General features: G+C 42.8%; 3 protein-coding genes across 3 annotated transcripts; 1 reads left to right on the plus strand and 2 right to left on the minus strand.

The window, feature by feature from the left end:
- Positions 1-196: 196 nt before the first annotated feature.
- Positions 197-2,264, minus strand: LOC108046272 (solute carrier family 22 member 3). Its single transcript, XM_017125876.2, has 3 exons — positions 1,610-2,264; positions 1,367-1,559; positions 197-974 (listed from the first exon to the last, which is right to left on the minus strand). The coding sequence occupies exons 1-3, from the start codon at positions 2,250-2,252 to the stop codon at positions 197-199; spliced, it is 1,614 nt and encodes a 537-aa protein (XP_016981365.2). The 5' UTR covers positions 2,253-2,264.
- A 395-nt stretch (positions 2,265-2,659) lies between these two features.
- LOC108046293 (DNA polymerase epsilon subunit 2) lies at positions 2,660-4,838 on the plus strand. The gene is made up of 2 exons (XM_017125900.2): positions 2,660-3,405; positions 3,518-4,838. The coding sequence occupies exons 1-2, from the start codon at positions 2,700-2,702 to the stop codon at positions 4,387-4,389; spliced, it is 1,578 nt and encodes a 525-aa protein (XP_016981389.1). The 5' UTR covers positions 2,660-2,699; the 3' UTR covers positions 4,390-4,838.
- A 13,195-nt stretch (positions 4,839-18,033) lies between these two features.
- Positions 18,034-19,718, minus strand: LOC108046277 (MADS-box MEF2 type transcription factor MIG1). The gene has a single exon (XM_017125880.2). The coding sequence runs from the start codon at positions 19,629-19,631 to the stop codon at positions 18,222-18,224; it is 1,410 nt and encodes a 469-aa protein (XP_016981369.1). The 5' UTR covers positions 19,632-19,718; the 3' UTR covers positions 18,034-18,221.
- Positions 19,719-22,180: the final 2,462 nt, after the last annotated feature.

Below are 22,180 nucleotides of genomic sequence, written 5' to 3' on the forward strand. Positions count from 1 at the left end.
GCCATTTTCAAATTTTTTACTTATATAAAAACTGAACGCCTTCGTCTGTGATTCTTTTAGCACAGACTTCTGTGTATTTTCTAACCATGTTAATAGAAATGCAGTAGTTTTAAAATTTTTAATTTGTGACGCTCTATTTTAGAAAAAAAATTATAAAAATTCAAATAGAAAAACACAAATATTTAAAATTTATTGATCAATTATTTTGTCGTTCTCTGCAACGTAGCGTCCATCGCTTGTCCGATTCGTCCATCGTATGAGGCAGCACAGTGCCCTTGGTCTCCGGCAGAATAAAGACTATCACACCTCCGATCACCGAGAGCAATGTGATTATGAACATGGGTAGAGCACGGTAATAGCGGTGGGTGTAGATGACAATCGGCGATATGAGGGCACCTGTGTGACCCATAACGTTGATGGCAGCCAATCCCTGACCGCGCACCACAGTGGGCAGGATTTCAGAGGCCCACTGTTGGCCCACATTGTAGGCGATTGTGACGAAAAACCTGGCTATAATTGCCGCTATTGCCACATCCCATTGTCTTTGCAATAAGCCAGCCAAAAGGCTAAATACCGCACAGAACAGCATCACGGCTGCCATTACGGGTTTGCGACCAACACGATCTAGCAGGAGGATTGGCACAATTCCAGCCGGGATCTCAACGAGCGAGGAAAGTGAAAAGGTAATGAATACATCGGTATCCAACAAGGAGACGACGCGAACATGGGCATCGTACACCAGAGCCACAATCATCCAACACATAATCAATATCGAAGTAACGACAAATCTGCGAAAGGTCTTGAAGAGATCCAGAATAGTGTAATGTTTACCCGAGTTCTCTTTGGCGAAACTCTGTTCATGGCACTGCTGCATCTCTGACCATTCTTTGTCGGAAATGGTTTTTCCATTGCTCTGTGCTGCCTCTTTCAGCACCTCCATTCCTCTTTCCACCTTTCCCACCGAAAAGAGCCAACTGAAATTAGGATTTAATTGTTATCAAAAAATATAAAAAAATTAAGTGTCTATATATTCTCTCTATATTTTCGAAAAAATTTAAGAGGAGCAAACAGCTATTATTTTTGATTTGCAAAAATTAGAAATTGCTTAAACTAGAATTCTTTGAGGACTTTTCTTAGGAATTAGTGGAGTGTTAACTTGTCAAAAAGTTAAAAAATAAATTATATTATTCCATTAAATATTATATTATATCTTAAAATATTAAGACAAATTTTTCGATCGGCTTGTCAATAACTTTTTCAGCTTCGGTTGCAAAAAGTTTTAAAAAATCGTTTCAAGAGTATTATCAATTTAAGGTGTTCAAAAAATCGCTATCTCCTCTACTATTATTATAATATAAAAACTTACCTTGGTGACTCGGGAAGCAGTAAGCTCATCAATATCATTAGTATCACGGGCAGTGCAACGACCATGGCATAATGTCTCCAATTTCGGATGAAATAGGCAACCCAAGGAAGCGCGCATGCGCCCAAGGTAAAGGAAATGGCCAGAGCCGAATTGCCCACCAGAGTGCGGTATTGGATGCCAACGTTCTCCAGAGCTGTATAAGCAGATGTGAGCGAAAATAGCACTCGAATTAGAGGCACTCACTTAGGATATAAATGGGAAGGAAGCAGTTATTCATGGCCATTCCGACCACATATCTGCTGGCAGCAAAGCAGTAAAAGTCCTTGCAGAGGGCAGAGATGCAGCCGCCGATCATGGAGCAGGAATTGGCCAGGAACAGGGCCACCAAGCGGCCGCAGTGATCGGCGGCGTATCCGAAGCAGAGGCAACCCACAATGGAGCCTATGAAGAAGGCCATGACGGAGTAGGTGCCCAACCCGTCTTTATCGCACACCCAATTGTACTGGGTGGCGATGGACTCGTAGGGCATCTCGTCAGGATCATACACCCAACCATCGTTGCAGGGTATTTTGGTCCTGGTCTGATTGGTCTCTTCACTCGTATCCGATTCAAAGGGCACATTGTACCTATGACATCTCTCAAATTCGCCATCCTTCCCGATGGGGATTCCCCGCTTGATCTGCTCCTCCTTGGGCAGCCCCTCCAGTTCTCGAATCCGGCACCAGTGACCGGTGGGCACGTGTATCATGAATATCTGGCCAAAGTAGGTGAATGCAAACAGAAAGGCGGCGGGCATCATCCAAAACATCAGTCGCCTCTGGTAGGGTCCAAAGTCTCCAATGAGCGGCAGGAAGTTCTCATACTTTTTGCAATCCTCTGAAGGCATTTTCAAAACGAATTATTTCCCACACAAAATCCAAATTCTTTAAAAGCCAACTGTTCTGGCACTAAAAATAAATAAAGGGTTTCTCTTTTAGTTTATAAATTTTGCTGAACTTAACTTTTGAGAAACTCTTTTAAATCGTTCTTATTTTGTATTAATCTTCTTTAGTACTTTTGCACAAAGTTTTTACAATTAAACCTAGGATTTGCATATCTAAGAAAAATCATGCAGCCCAAATATAAACATTTAGGCCGATTATATTCATTCCTTCACATTCAAAATTTTAAACTGAAAGCCAATTATTTTACCGCCAATCGCTATCGATAGCTCATACGAGTGTCATTTTCGCCGCCTTGTCTGGCTGGTCACACTAAACCATCAAAATATCGATCAACCGATAGACCATGCTAGGTCCCACCACTAATTTGCGCGCCAATCACTTTAATAACAATGGATGCAGATTTGCTGCCGCTGAGAAAACGCATAACAAACACTTTTAAGCTATGCGGATTCATGATCCGCTCGGAGAACAGCTCCTACCTGGCGGAGCAGCTGCTGCCCTTCGACGCAGCGGAACGGGACAAATGGCTGACGGTGATCACGGAGAATCTGCAGAGTCAGAAGCTACTGACGCCGCATGTGGAGCGGGCGGCGCTGGAGAAGGCCATCAACGAGCTGAACCGGGTGGGCTTGGATGAGGGGGAGACTGTATTCGCCCTGATCGATGCATTTACGGTGCCCCGTTTTCGGTACAACCAGCGGATCAAGAAGTTCGAACCGGACACCCAGCCTCGCCAACTTCTGACCGCTCCCCGCATGAAATCCGAGTACATGCAGCAGCGATATGCCATGTTACTCCAGAAAACCCTGCGCCACGATCTCTTTGCCCCGGTTGTCATCCAGGATGGCGTCGGTGCCGAGGCCCAGGCCAAGAAGTTCAAGCTCCAGTTCGCCGAGAACCTGCTGGCCACCTCGGCGATGAAGGAGGCCGTCGTCCTGGGCCTGCTCACCCAGCTCAAGGAGGGCAAGTTCTATGTGGAGGATCCCACCGGCTGTGTCCAGCTGGACCTCACAGGTGCCCGCTTTCATGCCGGGTTCTTCTGCGAGGGCTGCTTTGTGCTGGCCGAGGGAAACTATAACAATGGGGTGCTCAAGGGTATGTAAAAAATAAATTTAATTTATCAAAAATCGAGCAAGGGACTCGCGACTGTAATCTCGATTTATATATAATATATATTTTTCCTGCTAATTTATTTAATTTCCCTCAGTTGATGGCTTGGGTTTCCCGCCAGCAGAGCCGGCAACAAGTAGTCGTGCGTTTTTCGGCACTGCCAACACCTGGGGCGGTGAGTCGGCCAAACTGCTAAAGTACTCACCTCGTCTGCAGGAACTGGAACGCACCAACACAGAAACGACGATAGTTTTCTTATCCGATGTCCGCTTGGATCTGCCCGTGGTCATGGACAAGCTGCGCCAACTATTTGTGGGCTACGATTCCTGCCCGCCGCAAGCTATAGTGCTCATGGGTCCTTTTACGGCCAGCGCAAGGAATCACCATGAGCTTCGGCATCACCTAGATGCATTGGGTGCCTTGGCAGCTGGCTGTGAGCAGCTGAAGAAGCAAACGGATCTGATACTCGTGCCCTCGTCGGAAGATCCCACAGCACCAAATATTTTACCGCGAGCTCCCATACCCGAGTGCTTGGCAGCGGGATTGCTGAAGACCTGGCCACGCACCCAGTTGGCCACAAACCCTTGCCGATTGCAGTACTGCACCCAGCAGATTGTTGTCTGCCGTCTGGACTTGATGGCCAAGTTCTGCCGGAATACCTTACATTTTCCCGAGGATACGTCGCAGATCGAGCAGCATTTTGCCAGATCCATTGTGTGCCAGGGTCACTTGGTGCCCATTCATCCGATTGCCATGCCAGTGCACTGGGACTACGATCCTGCTTTGTGGCTGTACCCGCTGCCCGATCTAATAGTCATGGGGGACTCGTGCCAGAGCTTTAGCAGCAGTCAGCACGGATGCACTGTCCTCAATACCGGCTCCTTTGTCAAGTCCAAGTTTGCCTTCAAAGTGTACATACCCGCCACGCGAACAATTGAGGACTCGGAGATACCGGACGATGTGGAGTAGTTATGATATAGTTAACCTTAACGTAAGTTTAATAATTATGTTAATTTAAATTAGTTTTTGTTTTTTTTTATTAAAATTTATGGGTTTTGTGGGGAAGAGTTATTGAGCTGTAGGTAATGTTGAGCACGTGAAGGTGGAACTTTGATATCTGTGGCTTTGCACTATCGTTCAGATAAATGTGGTTAATTTAAGGACAACATTTTAATATAAATTCATAATTGTTATTATAAATTAGCTATCTTTAAATTTTGATTGAGAAAACCTTTAGAGGATTAGAAAAACTCTTCGCGAACTCAATCCTTTATGCAAATAGAGCCTACCGAATATTTTTATACGTTTCAGCCTAGCTGTTTAATGTTTTGGGTACAAACATGTTTCGGGGGCTTAGCATCCTCCTGCCTCACATGTTGCTTGGCCAGCCAGCTCCTCCCGGATTTTCGCCACCCGTGCGTGTGCCTGTTCCCTTGTGATAAGCGGCCCAGCCTCATCATCGCCGTCGTCAGTCATCATATGCGCACAGCATGTGTTCCACAATCGTCTCCTGGCTCTTGGGCTGACGCGCCTCGCAATCTGCTTTTTACTGCGAGCGGGGGTTGTCTATTACTTTTCATGACTTAAAGCCGATTTGGAAAAATATTGTTACTCTGCCGCTGCTGCCCACTTTGGGACGTGGAAATTCAATTTCCCAGGCTGGCGCGCAGCTCCTCGGCAGCTGAAACGGCAATTTTGATAATGCGTTTGACCTGAGGACATCGATGGTCCTGGCCCCCATTTGCTGTCACTTGACCAGTTGCCGAATCGTTTTTTAAGGCATCATTAGCCGGGTCTGTCGCAGAAGGGGAGAGTCGTTTTATTCTGCCTCGGAGGGTTTTCTCTCCTATTGATTTATGATTTATGAGTGTAACTTGGATAGTTGTGTGCCGCACGTCCCTGGGATCAATTTCCAAAATGTGTCCGCCATGAGTGTCAATTCGATTTGGGGGGCGTGGTCGGTCCTGAGTGCTAACTATATTTTTTTTGGCCATCCCCTTCGAACCCTAAACATTTATATTTCCCTGTTTTTTTCTATTTTGTGCTGGCACTCCAACTCCTCTATGCAAACCACAGATTCAGAATGTTTCCTCTGCGACAACAATCTTGCTTCTGCTTCATTTAACTGGTACACTGGCAACTTTTGAAATTTAAATATTGTTTTGTGGTTTCTCTGCAACTTGGCCGCAGCGCGGAGCAATAACATAAAAAACATTTTATCTGTTATGGTCATCAGTTTTTATGGTGTCCTTCCAGGAAAGTTGACACCATTTAATTTGGAGCTGTAGAGTTTCCCTTCCTTCACACTGCGGACTCGATTAAAGCAATCGCTGATGCGGAATCTTGGAATCTGTGCCTTGGCCATCAATCACTCGACCAGATGCGCCCCAAGTGGCCCCAGTCCAATCAAGGATCAAAGCAACTGCCCACCTTCGGTTATCCTTCCGCACACACATGCTCGGCAATCAAACGGCAATGCACTCATGTGCATATCCTGTGGTTATTTGACAATTGTTAACCCATCTTTTCGCATTGTTTGACGGATTCTTCGGTGTTGCCAAGTGGCCATATGCCAAGCGTCCCTTGCAAATCCATCCAGTAATCCTCGGCTTGGTGGTGTGACTTTGATTTCAATGAATATACTTGACTGGGGTGGCTTTAATCGTTTGCTGTTGATACCCTTTCAAGGGGTATTAAAATATGATTATTTGTGGTTTTCTCAGTAAGATTTTTGGCTTTATAATTATTTAAAATTCATAAAGCTAGTTTGGTTAATAACTTAAGCCTGAACCAATGTGTATTTTTAACTTTATTTAAATTCAAATAAATGCTAAAGAAACTGAACTATATATACATTATTGTATTAAAATGTATAAGTGAGTATTTATTTCAGTTCCGAAGTTCTCTGAGTAAACTCAAATATAAAATAGATTTATGAATTTGTATTGCCCTTCTTGAAACCACTTCTAAGGTATACATATACGAATATTTTTAGCGCATATGGTCAAAGGTTTCGGCTGGCGCTTTGAAACCGCAACGTCAACTGGAAAATCAAAAGCTCGCCTTTGTTTATGGACGCATTCTTTTGTTCGCAGCCATTGATACTTGGAGGGTTTATTAACTTTTTACGGACTCGACAATGAGCTGCATCCTTATAGCCGCTGTTGGCATTCAAAATTTGATAGGGCTATCATCAACATTGTATGCACTGGCGGGCCACTAAAACACTGGGAGAATGGCACTTGAGGAAGCAGTAAACGGAGCTGGAATTGCGAATGAGTCCGCTTCATAAGCCCTATGAATGTTACAACAATGTATAAAGTTAAGCCCCAGACGTGCGGCGGTCCAAACTCCGGACGTGTGCCAACATTTACGCCTCAATTATCAGCCGCAGAGCAAACTCTGGGGGTCACCACTTGCCATCATATAGAGGCGATAATTTGCTGGCCATAAGCTGCTCCCACACATGCCATAAACCTTGGACCACCCAGCGTGTCCGGCCATTCCATTCAATCCATACCAATCTCAAGCCATCCAATACAATTCAAGCAGCAAGTGACACGTGCCGCCCATTAATTTACGCGTTGGCTTTATCTGCGATTTGCTTGCGCATTCTCAGCCAGTCCTGGATAACTCTCCTGACTTCGGAGGTCCTGCCACGTGCCAGAGTTGGCAAATCAAATGTTTTTATTATTTAAAGCGACAAACGCCGACGCCGTTTTATTGTCTTCCTTAAGCCGATAACAACTGTCTGTGGGAGAGTCGGTGGCAGGACAAATTACAAGGCAGCCGCATCCTGACCGCCATTGTCCTCCGAGTGGATAACGAATTGCACCTTGGGGACACGGCTGTTGGCTGCGTCTTTTGTGTCTTAATGAAGCAACTGGCATGTGATAAATTTTAATTGATTTCATTTGCGTCTGTGTGTCTTTTGTCCTGGCTCCTTGGCTCCCGATAAGGATCCGCGGCTAAGCGCGGCTCATTAGACAAGGATAATGCATCTAGATTACACCTAGATGTTTGACATAATTGAATTTGGCTTTTTAAGCTCTTCTACTAATGGTCCTAATGATGTTTGCTTAACGCTAAAAGCAACTCACCTGGCAGGATTTGGTTTATTAAATATTGGTCGTTGGGGATCCCTAAAATAAATTTTATTTGTTGGCCATTAAGACCATTAAGACCATATCCAAATCAGCTATATTTAAAAATAAACAAATATCTACACAAAAATTAGTTCAAAATTGAATAAAACGTTAAATATATGTTTTTATTCCATTACATGTTGATGATCTTAGTGTGCTTTTTATTTAAAAAATGCAATATTATTGAATCACCAAGATTTTCAGCACTTTATTTTGCTTGGATATATTGAAAGTATTGTCATCCTTGTTATAATTTTAATGACTCTGGGAAAAGCTAGTTTAATTCCTAGTTTTAAATGCAAAAGCCTGCCCCAGTATTATAGTTTTATCTATTAAGTTTGCTTTCCAACTTTTCAATTTAGTCTTTAACTTTATTTAAAAAGTGTTTCCTCAGAAATCAATTCAATTCACAATCTAATCCTCACTTTTCGTTCTGCCAAATAATATTTCAAGTTGATTGCATTTAAATTAAAACTCAGCATAAATCACCTGAGTGGGCAGGACACTCGACTCGACTCACTGGCCGTTGGGCGGTAAGACAAAAGCCCCAATCCTGCAGCCGTGTCAGCACAATGGCACAGGCGACATAAGCCGCTTTCAGGGATATCTCTGCCGGGCTCCAGTTCTCGATTCCCAGCCACTAGCCCCCCGAAAAATGGTTCGAAAATTATCATCAACGCACAAGTGGCTTGTACTTGTCACACACAGCCAAGAACCCCCATGCCCCATGTCCCATGCCCCATGCCACAGCCCAACTCCATCCCCTTGTGGACGTGGCAAAATATTTTCATTGTGTTTCAGCAGATTTTCCACACGAGAAGGGGGTTGGAAATGGGTAGCCGAATTCCGAATCCCGAAATGCGATTACCTGCGCTTGCCTATTTGTAGCTTGTTGTTCGGTTGCGGTCCTCCAAACTCGGAATGGGAACTGCCCGCCCTGCCCTGAATGCTAATCGACTTTTGATTGTGTGTTCGCACAAAAAGGTTCAAATGGTCGGGCCATAAATAGGAATTTATGCGAGATTGTTTTTTTGAACGGACCGAGATTTATAGATGAGGGTGGTCCGGCGTGTTGATTGAATTCGCCCATGGGTGGGTTTCATATTTGAGTTTTCGGGATGCGGACGGCACAGGTGACATATTCCTGCCGACCGAATGACAAGTGTTAACGCCTGTTTTGTTTATTATTTTTACCCACCCGCCCGCCACCACCTCGAATCTCTATTGTAATTGCTAAAAAACTTAAGCTGCGTAAAATCCCAAGTTTCAATTTAACGCTCTCATGATTTCTTGTCGGGATTTCCTGGACATGTGAGTTTGACAAGTGCAGCTTGCACTGGCAGCTATCTTATCTGGGCTTTTTTTTTATTGAAAAAGCATCCGCCATCCGCTGGCGCTCCCATTTGACACTAAGCAGATGCGGTTGAGAATGGTCCATGTGGCCGTTGATTCTCTCTTTCGAAATTCGAGCTCGACAGGATTTCTGCAGAGAATCGTTGGGAAAGTGCAGAGCATGCGCCTGGCAACCAAAGGGGCGTGTTTCGGCGAAGCGCCAATGGCAAATGTCAAAATGGAGTCGCCACAAAGTTGTTGGAGCGGGACAGGAAATTGATTGGGGGGCAGAAGAGTCTGGAGGACGGGTGGCCTGCACATGATTGCACATATGTGCCGCCTGCGATTGCTGGCCAAGATTGCGAGTGGAAAAGGGAGCAGCGGCTGCCGAAAAAAATGGCGACGTCCCGACGCTATCGCTTGCAGGCAACATACGTGTGTACTCGCAACAACATGTGTGATGTGTGCCCCGCCGTATGGAAGCCCCTTTCAGTCCGGGCTCCTCCTGCCCCCGGACTCCCTGCTGCCCTCCAGGCTCGCCCATATGTAAGTTCCTACATACAATGCGGCGTAAATAAACAGACTGCCACCACAAAAGCGACTTCCTTGGTCCTTCTTCTTTCGCTCTAAGCATTTTGTTTTATTATTATAGGGCTGGCTGGTATCGGCTCCGGATTTTGGTTATGCCACATGCCGGAAGTGGCGCTTAAGCCCGATATCGGGCTATGGCCCATCATGCTGATGGACCTGCCCATCAATAGTTGCCTGGCGGCCAAACTAATCCTCTTCCTTTGGCTCTCAGCTTGATTTATGTTGTGTTGTCCAGATGATTGATGGGTTTGCTCTTAACTTGGCTCTCACTTTTTTTTGTCCACAAGCGCGATTTAGACGGTGAATTTGTTTGCCTGACAGCTTACAAATTTGACATTGTAGTGGTTTGATTTTGGGAAAAGTTTTCATAAGTATTTGGAAGGCGGTGTAATGCTATTTACTTCACTTATTATATAATGCTTTTAAATCGTCAGTTTTCTTTTGGTTCACTTATTTTATTTTGAGCGTTTAGAAAGAAATGAAATGTAACAATCAAATAAAGTTTAACTCTCAAATATTCCAAATTGTAGAACAAAAAAATGTATTACATTTGCAGTACTAAACTAATAAAATCATGACAATGTAAATTTTAGACTCGCCAAAATTAAAATTCATAGCTCAAAATGTATTAATTAATCCCATTAAATGCCATTATATCTTTTTAATTATTTTCAACTTGAATATATAATTAGTCTGGCAACCATCTTAATGAAAAGTTTGCTCCCATATATTTATATTTTTTTATTGTGGCATGCATTTTGTCGCGAAGCAAAGTTCAAAATTTCTTGGTTAAGAAACCTTTCCTATTTTCTTAATTTTTCCCCGAACCATAAGCACGTTTTGGTAATTATTCAAACTGATTACAAGCCTAGACTCGTAAAACTTTATGCTCAAGTTTTATCTACTTTCTGGGTTTCCTGACGTTTTTTATCTGTGCCAAGATTTAAACTCATTTTCCGTGACTTCTCGCGGAGTAAGTTGTATTTATAAATTAGGGAGTTTGAGGTGGAACCACCTCCAGACTGCACAGTGGCCCCCAAAAGTGGTGGCCCAGTCAAGCATAAATGATTTCAACAATATTTCACTTAAAAGATTCAAATCGCGCGAGAAGCGAGAGAGAGACAACAATGAGTATAAAGCATAACAGGGGAAAATATAAATACGCATACGACAAGTGCGACGAAGGGGGAATGGAAAAGCGTGCGGGGATGGGAAACGCACGCGACAGAAGGAAACGGATACGCTCGAAGGGGTTGCAAACAGATTCAAAATTTCCAACCACATATGACAATGCTCCACAGAGGCGCCCCTCCGCATTTCAGGATCCTCTCGTGGAATCGCCGGCAAAAAATTCAAATTTACTCCAAGTAGTGGGTCAGAAGGGAAAGAGTGGCCAACTAACTGTCGCGTTTTTTTACTTTTTTTCGCTTTTCCATGCTTTCAGCGGAAGTTCCAAGCCCGCGATATGGTGAAGGGCTAAAGGCGAGAGAGGGGCTATATTGTCGTCCTTATGCCAAGGGTCGTCAAGCGCGAACATTTGCATAATCAAATAATAAAAATTTGCATAATTTTATTTTTTACGATATGCATGCCACACTCTCTTTCACTCTCCCTCTGCTGTTTTGCCCTATGAAAAGGAAGAAAAATAAAACTTTTCAGTTTCAATTTGTGTTTTGTCTGGGGAAAGACATTATAGCCACCGTTATCTGGCCAACTTCCCCCCTCCCCTTCGCCCTCCCGATTCCAGTTCTATAAACACAAAATGGTGTCAATATTTATTGGTGAACCTGTTTCTTATCTCTGCCAGAGACGCGCCATTGAAAATTTGCAACTTTTAACTATTAAAAAGGAAAAGTTCTTCTCTTTTGCTATATCGAAAAATGTTTCCATCGTAAATTTCCTAAAAAGACAAATAATGGTTGCCCATTAAGCGTCTGCGAGGGAATGCAACTAATAAATCAATTACTTTATTAGTTTAAATCTTTTCTATACTGTTTCAAATTATTTTAAGTTAATTTAAACTGTTATTGATATCGATGAAAAATTACTATTGATGAGTCTTTAAAATTTTTGGTTAAAAGTTTTTTAATCTAATTTGTAGTTGCTTTGGAAAGTATGTAAGACTATGATATTTCAAACAATCATAACCAAAATTAATCCAGGAAATTGAATACTAAATAGTTTTAAAAGGAATGATTAACTAACTTATTAATAAAACCCAATTACAATTCTCTGCCGCAATAACCTCCGTAACTTTGGTATTACTAATAATCGAAAACATTCCCTTATTCTTTACTTTATTCTTAAAATCCTACCTTTCACCCAGAAGTCATAAATATACTGTCATAAAGTAAACCCTTACTTCCATTCTAGTTGGTAACCAACTTTTGGCTTACTTGCGTATACTTGATTTGCATGTTTCTTTGCTGTTGGATTTTTTTTCGTGCTAAAGTCGCAGGCAAAATATTTAGCATGTCAAATGACATATTTGCGGGTTGCTATTTTTTTTTTTTGGAGGAGGACGACCGCGATTTGGCCAAGGATGTAAGTGTCTTACTTGGCTTTCTCCTGCCAGTTTTTGCTCTCTTTCTCTGGTTTTTACCTGGCATATGTGTGCCTCGGTGGCTGTATCGCTGTCATTTTTGCCGCTTTGTGCTTCATTTATCACTTGGCGGGATTTCCATATACTCAGCATATTTGCCATGATATATAGCTGCTGTGTGCTTAACCCAGCCAGAGATCGCGGCGAACGTTTATTCCCGGGTAGTATGTCACTTGTTCGATGACAAGCAACCCCACGGCGCCATCGCCCGTTCCACACATGGTGTAATTTAGATAAGTGGCCATTCTTCATTTTAATGCTCATAATTTCATAATGTGTTCACCCATATGCAGCCCCTGCCCGGAGAATATTCCAAATTAAAATCGTGCATTAAGAGCTGGGAGCAAACAACATGGTCAGCGTCGTGCGTTGGCCATGCCATTTATTCTATTTAGCCAGAATTTTTGTTTTTGCCAGTCCAGCGCCACCTTGCCACCAATGTGAATGTGAAAAGGAACCCCCTTTCTCTTTTCGGGGATTCCGATTCACATGAATATGGAACAGGCCAGTGGAAAACACGCGAATGTTGAATATGTGTTTTTTCCACGTTGTTTCTCTGATTTACGACCCATAAAAGTTAACTTAATTAAATGGTTTTTGGCGTTCGCTGAATATTTATGGGGCCAGGATTTCAATGTGTCGGAGAAAGTTATGGGAAACGTTTTAGAAATTTAGTTAGGACGACTAGAAGCTAGGATGCGTACTTAAATTAAATACATAAATGTATTTCAAACTCTATTTAATAGGAAAGTCATATTTTCTATTTAATATTTTCATTTTAACAATTGGCTTAGCACCTTTACAATTATAACAAGAATTGTTCTGTTCATAATACAATCTTAATCAACATTGATTAAATTATAGCTGATTAAGGGTTTTTTATTCTTAGAACCTCTGAATTAGAATAATCTCTTAGTTAACTGGTAGGGCAACTGGGGTTGATTTTTTGTACACATTCATCCCTGAGCAACAGCACACATCTATTTTATTCAAACAAACAAGTGTCGAAATACCAAATGTGTCAAACCTATTGCATATTTCCAGTCACTTAAACTTGTCTGCGTTTCAAATGCGTTTCATGCTTCAGTAAACCAAGAAAAATTTACAAAAAATGAAGTACAAAGAGAAACAACCTACGAGTGATGGAGAAACAACACTTAAAGTCAGCTTAAATGGCGACCGCAGAAACATTCACTCGTAAATCAATTAGCACCCACAACAAGCACCATGAAACCCATGGGGATCTCTTGATGCCTTGCGGCTTTTCGGAAAATTAACTACCTGCTAAGTTAATTGAGCAAACAACGCTGGCAGGACAAGCAGGACTCGCAGGACTCGCAGGAGAGGCTGCCACAAAAGTTGTGCATCGGTCCAACTAAAAAGTCAGGCGCTGCGCTGCGGCTTACAACTATTAATTATGCGGGCCAAAGTTATGACAGCAGAAAACAGCCGCAGAACTCGAGCAGCGAAACTAAAAACTGCCAACTGCCAGCGAGCAAAGGGAAGCGCACATCATAAATTACGGCCAGGACACGGCCATGGAGTGCAAGGATGTGCCAGCTCCTGCTCCAGCTCCTCCTGGGATCTGCCTGGATATATATGTACTATATACGTGTGCGGTAAGCCGCCGCCTGTCTTTTGGCCATGGCAAACAGCTTCCATGCATCCAAAAATATTCGAAAATTTCAATGGAAGTGGAGCCTCCTGGCAGAAAGGTATCCTGCCACGGCACAAAATGGCCACCGCAGAGCGCACAAAAAGTGTCATGGCGCATGAAAAACTTCCTGCACGGGAGTGGCTTGGCCCCAGGCCTTCAGGATTCAGCCTTCAGCCTGTCCTGTCCGTGGCCAAAACAATGGCACAGCTCCTCCGCAGCTTCGGCAAATGAAAGTCGCATTGTCAGGCTCAATGTTTCCGGTCGGCTCATGGATGTCCTCGGCCCGAATTTCAGCCTCATCCTCTTGCTCAGCTCTCCAGCCATCCAGCATCCATGGCGTCTGAGTCTGAGTATCCATTCCCTGGCTGTGGATGTGGATGTGGCCTGAAACAAAGCGCATCCGTTTGGCGAAAATTGAAATGACAAAGTTCAAAGTTTAAGCGGCTTGGCTGTCAGTTTTTCTGGGGCTCTTATAGTGCCGCGCTCAATGCACAGAAAACATTTGAAGTTCGATTCGTTTATTTTTTTGCTATCAACTTTAAGTTCAATGAAAGTTCTTCCATTTTTAATTTTGCGAATTAAAAACGTTGGAGCTTTGTTTTTGTATCAATTAATGTGAATCAAGTCCCTTGAATACGAAAGAATCTTATTTTGGCAAATATTAAAGTAATTCTTTAATTTTGTATTAAGCAATGATTTATTGTTTATTCTAGATATAAGTTATTAGGGGTCTTACATTAATCCCCTTTAAACTTTAATAAACATTATTTTTTAATTTTTACACTTAAAAGTTTAGTAAATAATTCGGCAAAAAAATGTTGTTAAATCTTCACTATTATCACTAACGTGAATCCTTAAACAAGTTTGGGGATTGATAAGTTTGTTAATCAAAAGCAAAAATCAACAAATCTACTTTTGTAATTACCCACAGAACGAAAATTTTAAGCAAGCTCAATTTAACAACTATTTTGTTTTTGCATTTTTGTTTTTTTTCCGTGTGGCAAGGAATTAAGTGCCCCGAACCACCGGGCTAATCATCAGGCAAACACTCAAACCACATCGATTGCAGCAGTGGTTGCGGTTAAAATTAAAAACGACCGGGAGCAAGTGGAAATTAAATTGCCTGCAGTTAAAAAACACTTTGGCCAGGCACCAGTCGCAGTAACAACAATGTAATAAAAGTCATCTCCTGACACGCCCCTCCCCGCGGCGAAGCTGCCCCAATCCTGCGACTCCAGCACGGCATTTGCATACTTTTAAGCGCAGATGAGCAGAAATCACTCATACGCACGGGGAGCCATTAAGGGGGTTGATGGGGCGGAGCCAAAGCCCAGGGCTCAGGCTTACTCCAGCTGTCGGATTTTCTTGCTCCTGCCGCCTTGTTGTTGTGCTATTATGACGGTATTTGCATTGTGTTTAAACGTATTTGAACACGATTTTGAGTCAAGGGGATTGGATTGGATGAGGCTGAATCCAGTGATGGTTAAAGGGGGCCCGAACCACCGCTCACCAAATGAGCAGGCAATTTATTTACGGTCAAATTGCGAGGTTAGACAAGGCAAACAAAGCGGCGCAGGTCGCTGCGCAATGGGATCCCCCGGATTGCTCCTTGGTGGGCGTAAAAATGTGATAAATATGAAATGTGATTATGGCTGCTATTATGTAGCACCCGGCAGGATGATGATGAGGCTTATTATGAAGTTGCCTTCGCCTTGGCGAATCTGCGGTTGTGTTGCCTTGGGCGTCGTTTTGAGTGAGTGGCTGCCATGAGACCGACTGCCTTTCCTTCTTTCCATCCTGTATGTGGTGGCCTCTTGTAAATGAAATGAGGAAATGTGATTTTGACGATGTGTTCGCTTTGCGGCAATGGGTACTCATGTGGGTGTCGCTTGTTTGTTTTTGTGTGGGCGCCGGAAGTTGTAATTGTTTTTAAAAGGAAGCTTGAATTGCTCATTGGGGAAATGCACGAAATAAATCAAGGGCAGCGACTATAACCGTGGAAGTTGGGTTCGGGCAAAGAAATAAAACTAAAACTGAATTGTCTTAAGCTTGTTTTCATGTTAAAAGGCAGGAAAATAACGATTTTTGTTGCTTAATTAGTTTTTAGTTAATTAAGAGCGTTTAAGTAATCTTAATATATATTAAATCAATATTTCAAAAATTTCGTTTTGTTATTTAAAATAAAAATAGACGTTTTTTATTATTTCATTAAACTTTCAAAAGTATATCAAATAAGTTCCTAGTTTTATAGCTAAAAAGTATCTTCTTGAAATGTCCACAGATTTTAAATGAACACCTTTTGTTTACGAATTCCAGAGCAATTTAAGTATGTACCGTTTTCGGAACCTCAAAAATTTAGTTTTGACTTTAAGAGATCAAAGTTGAAGTTTTATACATTTTTAAAAATGATTTTCTAAAAATAAGATTACAAAGGTTACTATATTTATAATAATAATTACTTTTTTGAGTGATTAATAAATATGTTGAGTGTCTGAGCTATGCTTTTGTATTTCAGACCTTTGACATTAAAAGTCAGTTAAAGAAATCCACATGATACCGTAACATATATATCTTTCACCTCTCTTTATCTCTGTACCTTTATGCTCCCCACCAATTTGCTTACATTACAGTTCCCAGCAATTGTTTTCACCCCACGCTTCCTGCATGCGAAAGGAGCTAGACAAAATGTCTTTATCAAGTGGCAAGCAGCGAACACAAAGCCATAAAATGCTAATCCCATCATGGGAACAATGAGCAGAGCGGATCGGAGCAGAACGTTTGCCGTTTAGCGATGCCATCAATTGATACATCAGTCGATAAGGCAGCAAGACATCCTGTGAGAATCCCGCGTGGCTGCTTGGCTTTTGTGGCACGGGGCTAACAGGATTTGGCCACGCTAAATCAACGCAATTCGATGTGGCTCATTTGGGTGCAGCAACGAGGCAAGAAAATCGCAAGGGGGAGCAGCCACCACCCAAGGAATTCGTTGCGCTTTGTAGGAATTTGCCATGCTACAAATTCGAGGCTCATGGGAACTGAATTCAACAATCCGTCCAAAGGGGGTTGCCAGAAGTGTGGAAATATTGAAATTCGAAATTCATTCTTGCCAAAAACTGCACGAACACTCTGGAAGCTCGTTGTATTAGTTGCGCCGTCTGGCCGAATGAAAGCCTTTTGGGCCCAGGACAACCCCAGGACATCCTTTCATCTTGTTACCATTTCGGTTCCCAGCTCATTAGCGTCGGCGTCGTAGTTTTTGCGGCCGCATCTAATTGCTGCATGCGGCCAACTTGCATCCTGGAGATGCGCGACTGCAGGATTCAGCTTCACTGCGCTAACAAGTTGAACATATTCTTCGCCCTACTTACATGGCGTATGTTACTTCGGTCGAAAGGCATGTGCCCGCGGATTTCTGCTGGTTTTTCTAGGCCTGGGAACCTATGTTTTTGCTCTACTTCACAATAGGAATGGTTGCCGGCCAAAAACTTTCAAGAACTACATATGCTGTCAAATCAAAAAGATCCATAGGCCTATACAAATTTTTTTTGTGTATTGTGTTTTAATTTTGGTTGTTTTTATACGCCTTTCTCGTAGAGTAATTTAAGTAAAATTCATTTCTGCAAAAGTATACAGAAATTATATAAAAGAGGAGTATTTTTGAGTAATATTCTATATTTGAGAGTTGTTCATAAAAACGAAGCAACAACTGAAAATTGTTCTAAAAAAAATGTCCACTTTTTCCTGCATAATCTGAAAACGATTCCTTTTCAGGAACGCTAGCTTAGTATTCACAGTTTTCATTGTTTGTACTACAAATTTGTTTGTATTTTTATCCATAATCAAATTTAAGCTTGTGAGTTACTAGAGTTAATTTCGAATCTTTTAAACACAGTTAAATACAAGTTTTTAAAGCGAAATCCCAAAAAACCAACCAATCATAAAAGTTTAACTTTAATTAAATTTTAAATTTCAAATTTTTATTGTACGTAATATTATACTGGAGATCTCAAATAAATATGTTGAGACCTTTTCGAAATAGATTTCGTTTACTTATTCTTGACGTTTTATTTGCAAAAAATGTAAGCCCCAATCCCCAATTTTGAAATAATAACAGGCCATAATTATTGGATTGGCATAACAATTAGATTTTTATTAAAACATTCTGCCACACATTAAATGCTAATGTTAGCAGATCTGCAACTTAACTATAATATCTTACAATGATCAAACTCGAGATCCTTTCGGATCCCTGCAAAGGACAAAGAATTAATAGACATACGGGGAGATCCAGTTACACAATTAAGATACAAATTGCACTACATTTAAGGCTAAGGGAAATGAAATCGGAGCGTGGGGAAAACTAAAATTAATATCACAATCGAAAACGGGCATTACGGACTAGACCAAGGAAAACCAACGAACGGGTGATGGGTCTTGGGGAGATGTCTTAAAAATATCCGAAGAAATGCTTCGATCATTTGGGCATGCCGCCCATTCGGCGACCAGGCGGTGTGCCTCCGACCACATTGATGATCTCGTTGTCGCCGGCGGAGGAGGATGAGTCCTCCAGCTGCGGCTGGTGATCGCTGGCCTTGTCCTGGTGGGCAGTCATGTGTCGCGTTAGATGGTGCCGCTCCCTGAAGGTCTCCTGGCAGACGGGACACCGGAGCTTCTCCTCGCGCTTGCGGCGATTCGGATCGCAGGCCACCTCGCTTTTGTGATGGGATCGCATATGGTACACCAGATCGCTGGTCATCCGGAAACTTATGTTGCACTTGGCGCACACGTTCTGGGCGGTCAGTGTAAAAGTGGATGCCAAAGTGGGTGGAATCAGCGTGGAGAGTATGGCAGCAGCAGCGGGATTCTGCAGAGGCTGAGCCACTGCAAAAGGATGCGGTGGTGGAGCAAATCCCGGATAAGCATGCAGAAACTCCGACGGCGGACCTGGTGGGGAATTACCCGGCATGGGACCTCCGCCTCCATTGGGATTTCCTGGTCCTGGTGGACGAGTGTACAGCAACTGCTGCTTGAGTCGCTGCTGCGCCTGCAGCGCCTGCATGGGATTCACCGCCTGGAAGGCTCCATTGAACTGATACTCCGGCCGGAAGTTGTGGTACACAATGGGATTTGCGGGCAGGGGATTCGGATTCTGGCCACCGCTATTGGTTCTGGGCGGTGGCGTTACCAATGGCGGACTCATCGAGTGGCAGCTCAGCTGATCGGGACTCAGGGGAGGAGCTCCCACATCCACGGGTGACTCCAAACGGGAAGTTGTGGACGGGGATGACGATGCAGTGGACAGCGACGAGGAGGCCACCTTGGTGAAAGCACTACGCATCGGCGGTGGTGGTGAAGAAGTTAAGGGTGCCTCAGGTGAATCCACCAGGGGTATGATCACACTGGGATCATCGTACACCCGCGGCGAACGGATGCTGATCTGTGGATACCGCTGGCGTGCCTCCAACAGGCTGATGTACTCCAAGGCCGCCGGCGAAGGTGGTTGCGAGGATGCTCCTCGAGGAGACAGATCTGTGGGATAGTGGTTCATCTGGTGCTGCTGCTGTTGCTGCTGCTGCTGATGGTGATGAAGATGCAGTGCCTCCTGGAGACGGGCCTGCTTCTCGGCCTGCTTTTGCTTGATCCGCTCGTCGGGCATCATCAGGAAGGCCACATCAAAGGCGCGTTTCAGAGTGGTCTTTCCACCGGCTGGCGATGTGGGCGTCTCATTGTTGTTATTAAGATTGGTTGTCTGACTTAGATGCGGTGATTGGTGTTGCTGCTGCGGCGACGATGTCGAGATCCTGAGCTCGGCATGCTGAGGCGGCGTGGAGCGACGCTGGCCAGGATTCGCGTGCGACGGCAGGCTATCCATGAGCAGATTCATTTTCACTTCAATACACTTTTCGACTTTCACTTGGTTTTTGTGGACTTGGGTCTGGTCGTGGTTTCTCTAGTTCCTTGCGTTTCGAAATTCCAGTTTCGACTGCTGGCCGCCCGCAATCTGTTCCTCTTTAAGTACCCGCTGCCACCACCGCGTCCAGTTGGAATTCTCGTATTCTCATATTGTCCCATTCAAATGGGAAAAGCAGCTCTCCGCACTCGCGGCACTTGGCCCATCTGTCCTGATTCTGCTCGGAGTCTGTTCGGATTCAGGTCCAGGTCCAGGTCCTGCAGAGAGCCGCAGTCACCACCCTTATGTTCCTGCTCTCTTTCTCGCTCGCCCCCTCTCTTTCTATTCGGGTCTTGCCTCTCTTTCTCTGGCCCACTCTCTGTCTCTGGGATGTCCATCTGCTCTGCCAGTTGGCGAACATATTCTGTGGTTTTATTGTGCGGGTCCTGGCCAGGACGAGTCCTGGTTGGCTGGCATCACTGGCCAGGTTGGCTCACTCGAAAACGTTGCAGTATTGTATGTTATGCAGGGCACAGTGGTGTCCATGCATTTGTTTTATTTTTGCTATTCAGATTTGATTTTTTTTGTTCGGACACAATTAATTGGTTTTACGGATACTAATTAATATGCAGATTTGATTTGTAGTTCTGGAAAGTATTCAGTTGGATTTTGAGAAACCAAAAACTTTTTATAAATGGTAAATAATCAAATAATTGAGCCCATTAATAGTTACCGAAACGTATCCGGTGTCTACGCCTTTGTATTTATTACTATTCCATACTTTATATTACTATTTATTTTTTACAATCTCCAAAATCATTGTAGCTGGAAGCCAAGATTGGCTTTCTAAAATAAAATTAATTTATTAATTTCCAGGGAAAGATAGAACTTTTTTTTTATGCAAACTAAAATTAATACTTTGTTTGTTGGGTTATGAAGCTTAGAAATTTTAAAAAGAGTTGCAGTACCAAACTTTTATAAAAATGTACCTATTTTAATGTGCTACAGTAATCCCTTTATAATGCCTTTCGGTTAAAATTAGTTAAAAGATATTTCTGAATTATTCCAAACCAAATACAAAATTAAGCCACAAGCTGTGAGGAGTATGAAACCTATTAAATCAAGTCATGAGCCCAGAAAATATAGTAGTATTTATTGTGAAAAATTGTACAACTAATAAAATCTAGATCTTGTTTTGTAAATTATTTTAAATATTTTATCAAAAAGGATTGTCAGGCCAATTTCATTTTAATTTTTCCAATTATCCTTGCTTTCCTTTTCCACTGTGCTCTTTCGCGGTGCAGACAACTTTTCGAAAAGAGGCGGTGCTTGGTTCTGGCCTGCTCTCGCTTTCGCTCTCTTCGCCTCTTACACCCACCCCAAAAAATATGGCAGGACCTGCCCTCTCTTTCTAGCTCTATCCCTCTCTCTGCTGACGTTGATATCCTTGTTGCAAGTGTTTCCGAACAGGTTGTTTTTGTCGATTTTTTAGCAGCGCCAGGCGAGATTGTGTGAATATGTGGCCATGTTTTGTGTTGCTGTATTTGTTGTATTTGTTTCATTTGTTGTATTTGCATTTGTTGCTGCTGGGCTGGATTTTGAGTATATGCTGCGCGTAGCTTTTACATATTGCAGGGCACACACACACACACAGGCACACAAAGGGATATAGATATAGCGATGGGGTTCCCCCGTTTTGTAGGCGACTGTTGAGCGCCGAAAGATTTCGACGGACCGAAATATTTATTTGTCAGTTAAATTGTTCGCTCTATGTGGAAAAAGTGCAAACTGACCAGTAAATATACACATATATGTGTGTTGGGCATGCAACAATAGCAAATTGTGCAATGTTTTCCGTTCGTTTTCCGTCTCGTTCTGTTCCCCCGATTTCCTTTTTTTTCCGGCTAGACCCTAGATGTGAGGATGTGGCCATTGCCAGGACAAAATATGTGTCTGTTATGGTCAGTCGTGGACAAGGTTTGCAGCTACCATCGCCACTCACTCTCACGAATATTTTATTTAAATTTCCCTTCTTTTGTTGCAGTTTTTATGTGGCTGTGCGTCTGGTGCAGCGGCAATTTAATGTTTGCATATTTTCAGGTGCTAATTGTTCCACTTGCCATATGAGTTGCATTTTTAATTAATATTTATAGCCACCGAGCACTTGTGTGCGAGTGGGTATCTGTGTGCCGGAGCCTATAATTCCACTGGCCGCCATGTTGGCTGTCGACGAAATTAATATTAAACACATGATTGCCTTCGGCCATGGTCATTTCATTAAAAATATTGTTTAGTTTGTATTTAATTAATTGCTGATCGAACCATTGAAGCACAATCCATAAGCTGATATGATTAAAAATTGATAAATTATTGGGTATTGAAAAGGATTAGGCTGTAGATTTCCTGCAGATAGTTCCAAACGTTCAAGATTTGTTGTATATAAGTCAGTAGATGTGTTAGATTTGCCTCAATTTAATTAAATATAAGAAGATTGTTATGAACCTATTTAATGGGCTTTCATACTTTTGGTTGAGGTCGAAAAA

This window comes from Drosophila rhopaloa, unplaced genomic scaffold (genome assembly GCF_018152115.1).
Source record: "Drosophila rhopaloa isolate 14029-0021.01 unplaced genomic scaffold, ASM1815211v1 contig_163, whole genome shotgun sequence".
Classification (NCBI taxonomy): domain Eukaryota; kingdom Metazoa; phylum Arthropoda; class Insecta; order Diptera; family Drosophilidae; genus Drosophila; species Drosophila rhopaloa.

What these genes read in the sequence shown, in the direction of transcription:
- LOC108046272 (XM_017125876.2), bottom strand. Translation starts at nt 2,252, where the DNA reads ATGCCTTCAGAGGATTGCAAAAAGTATGAGAACTTCCTGCCGCTCATT. An exon ending in CCTTCCCATTTATATCCTAA is followed by an intron (nt 1,560 to 1,609) that starts GTGAGTGCCTCT and finishes CTGCTTATACAG; the next exon opens with CTCTGGAGAACGTTGGCATC. An exon ending in CTGCTTCCCGAGTCACCAAG is followed by an intron (nt 975 to 1,366) that starts GTAAGTTTTTAT and finishes TCCTAATTTCAG; the next exon opens with TTGGCTCTTTTCGGTGGGAA.
- LOC108046293 (XM_017125900.2), top strand. Translation starts at nt 2,700, where the DNA reads ATGGATGCAGATTTGCTGCCGCTGAGAAAACGCATAACAAACACTTTT. An exon ending in TAACAATGGGGTGCTCAAGG is followed by an intron (nt 3,406 to 3,517) that starts GTATGTAAAAAA and finishes AATTTCCCTCAG; the next exon opens with TTGATGGCTTGGGTTTCCCG.
- LOC108046277 (XM_017125880.2), bottom strand. Translation starts at nt 19,631, where the DNA reads ATGAATCTGCTCATGGATAGCCTGCCGTCGCACGCGAATCCTGGCCAG.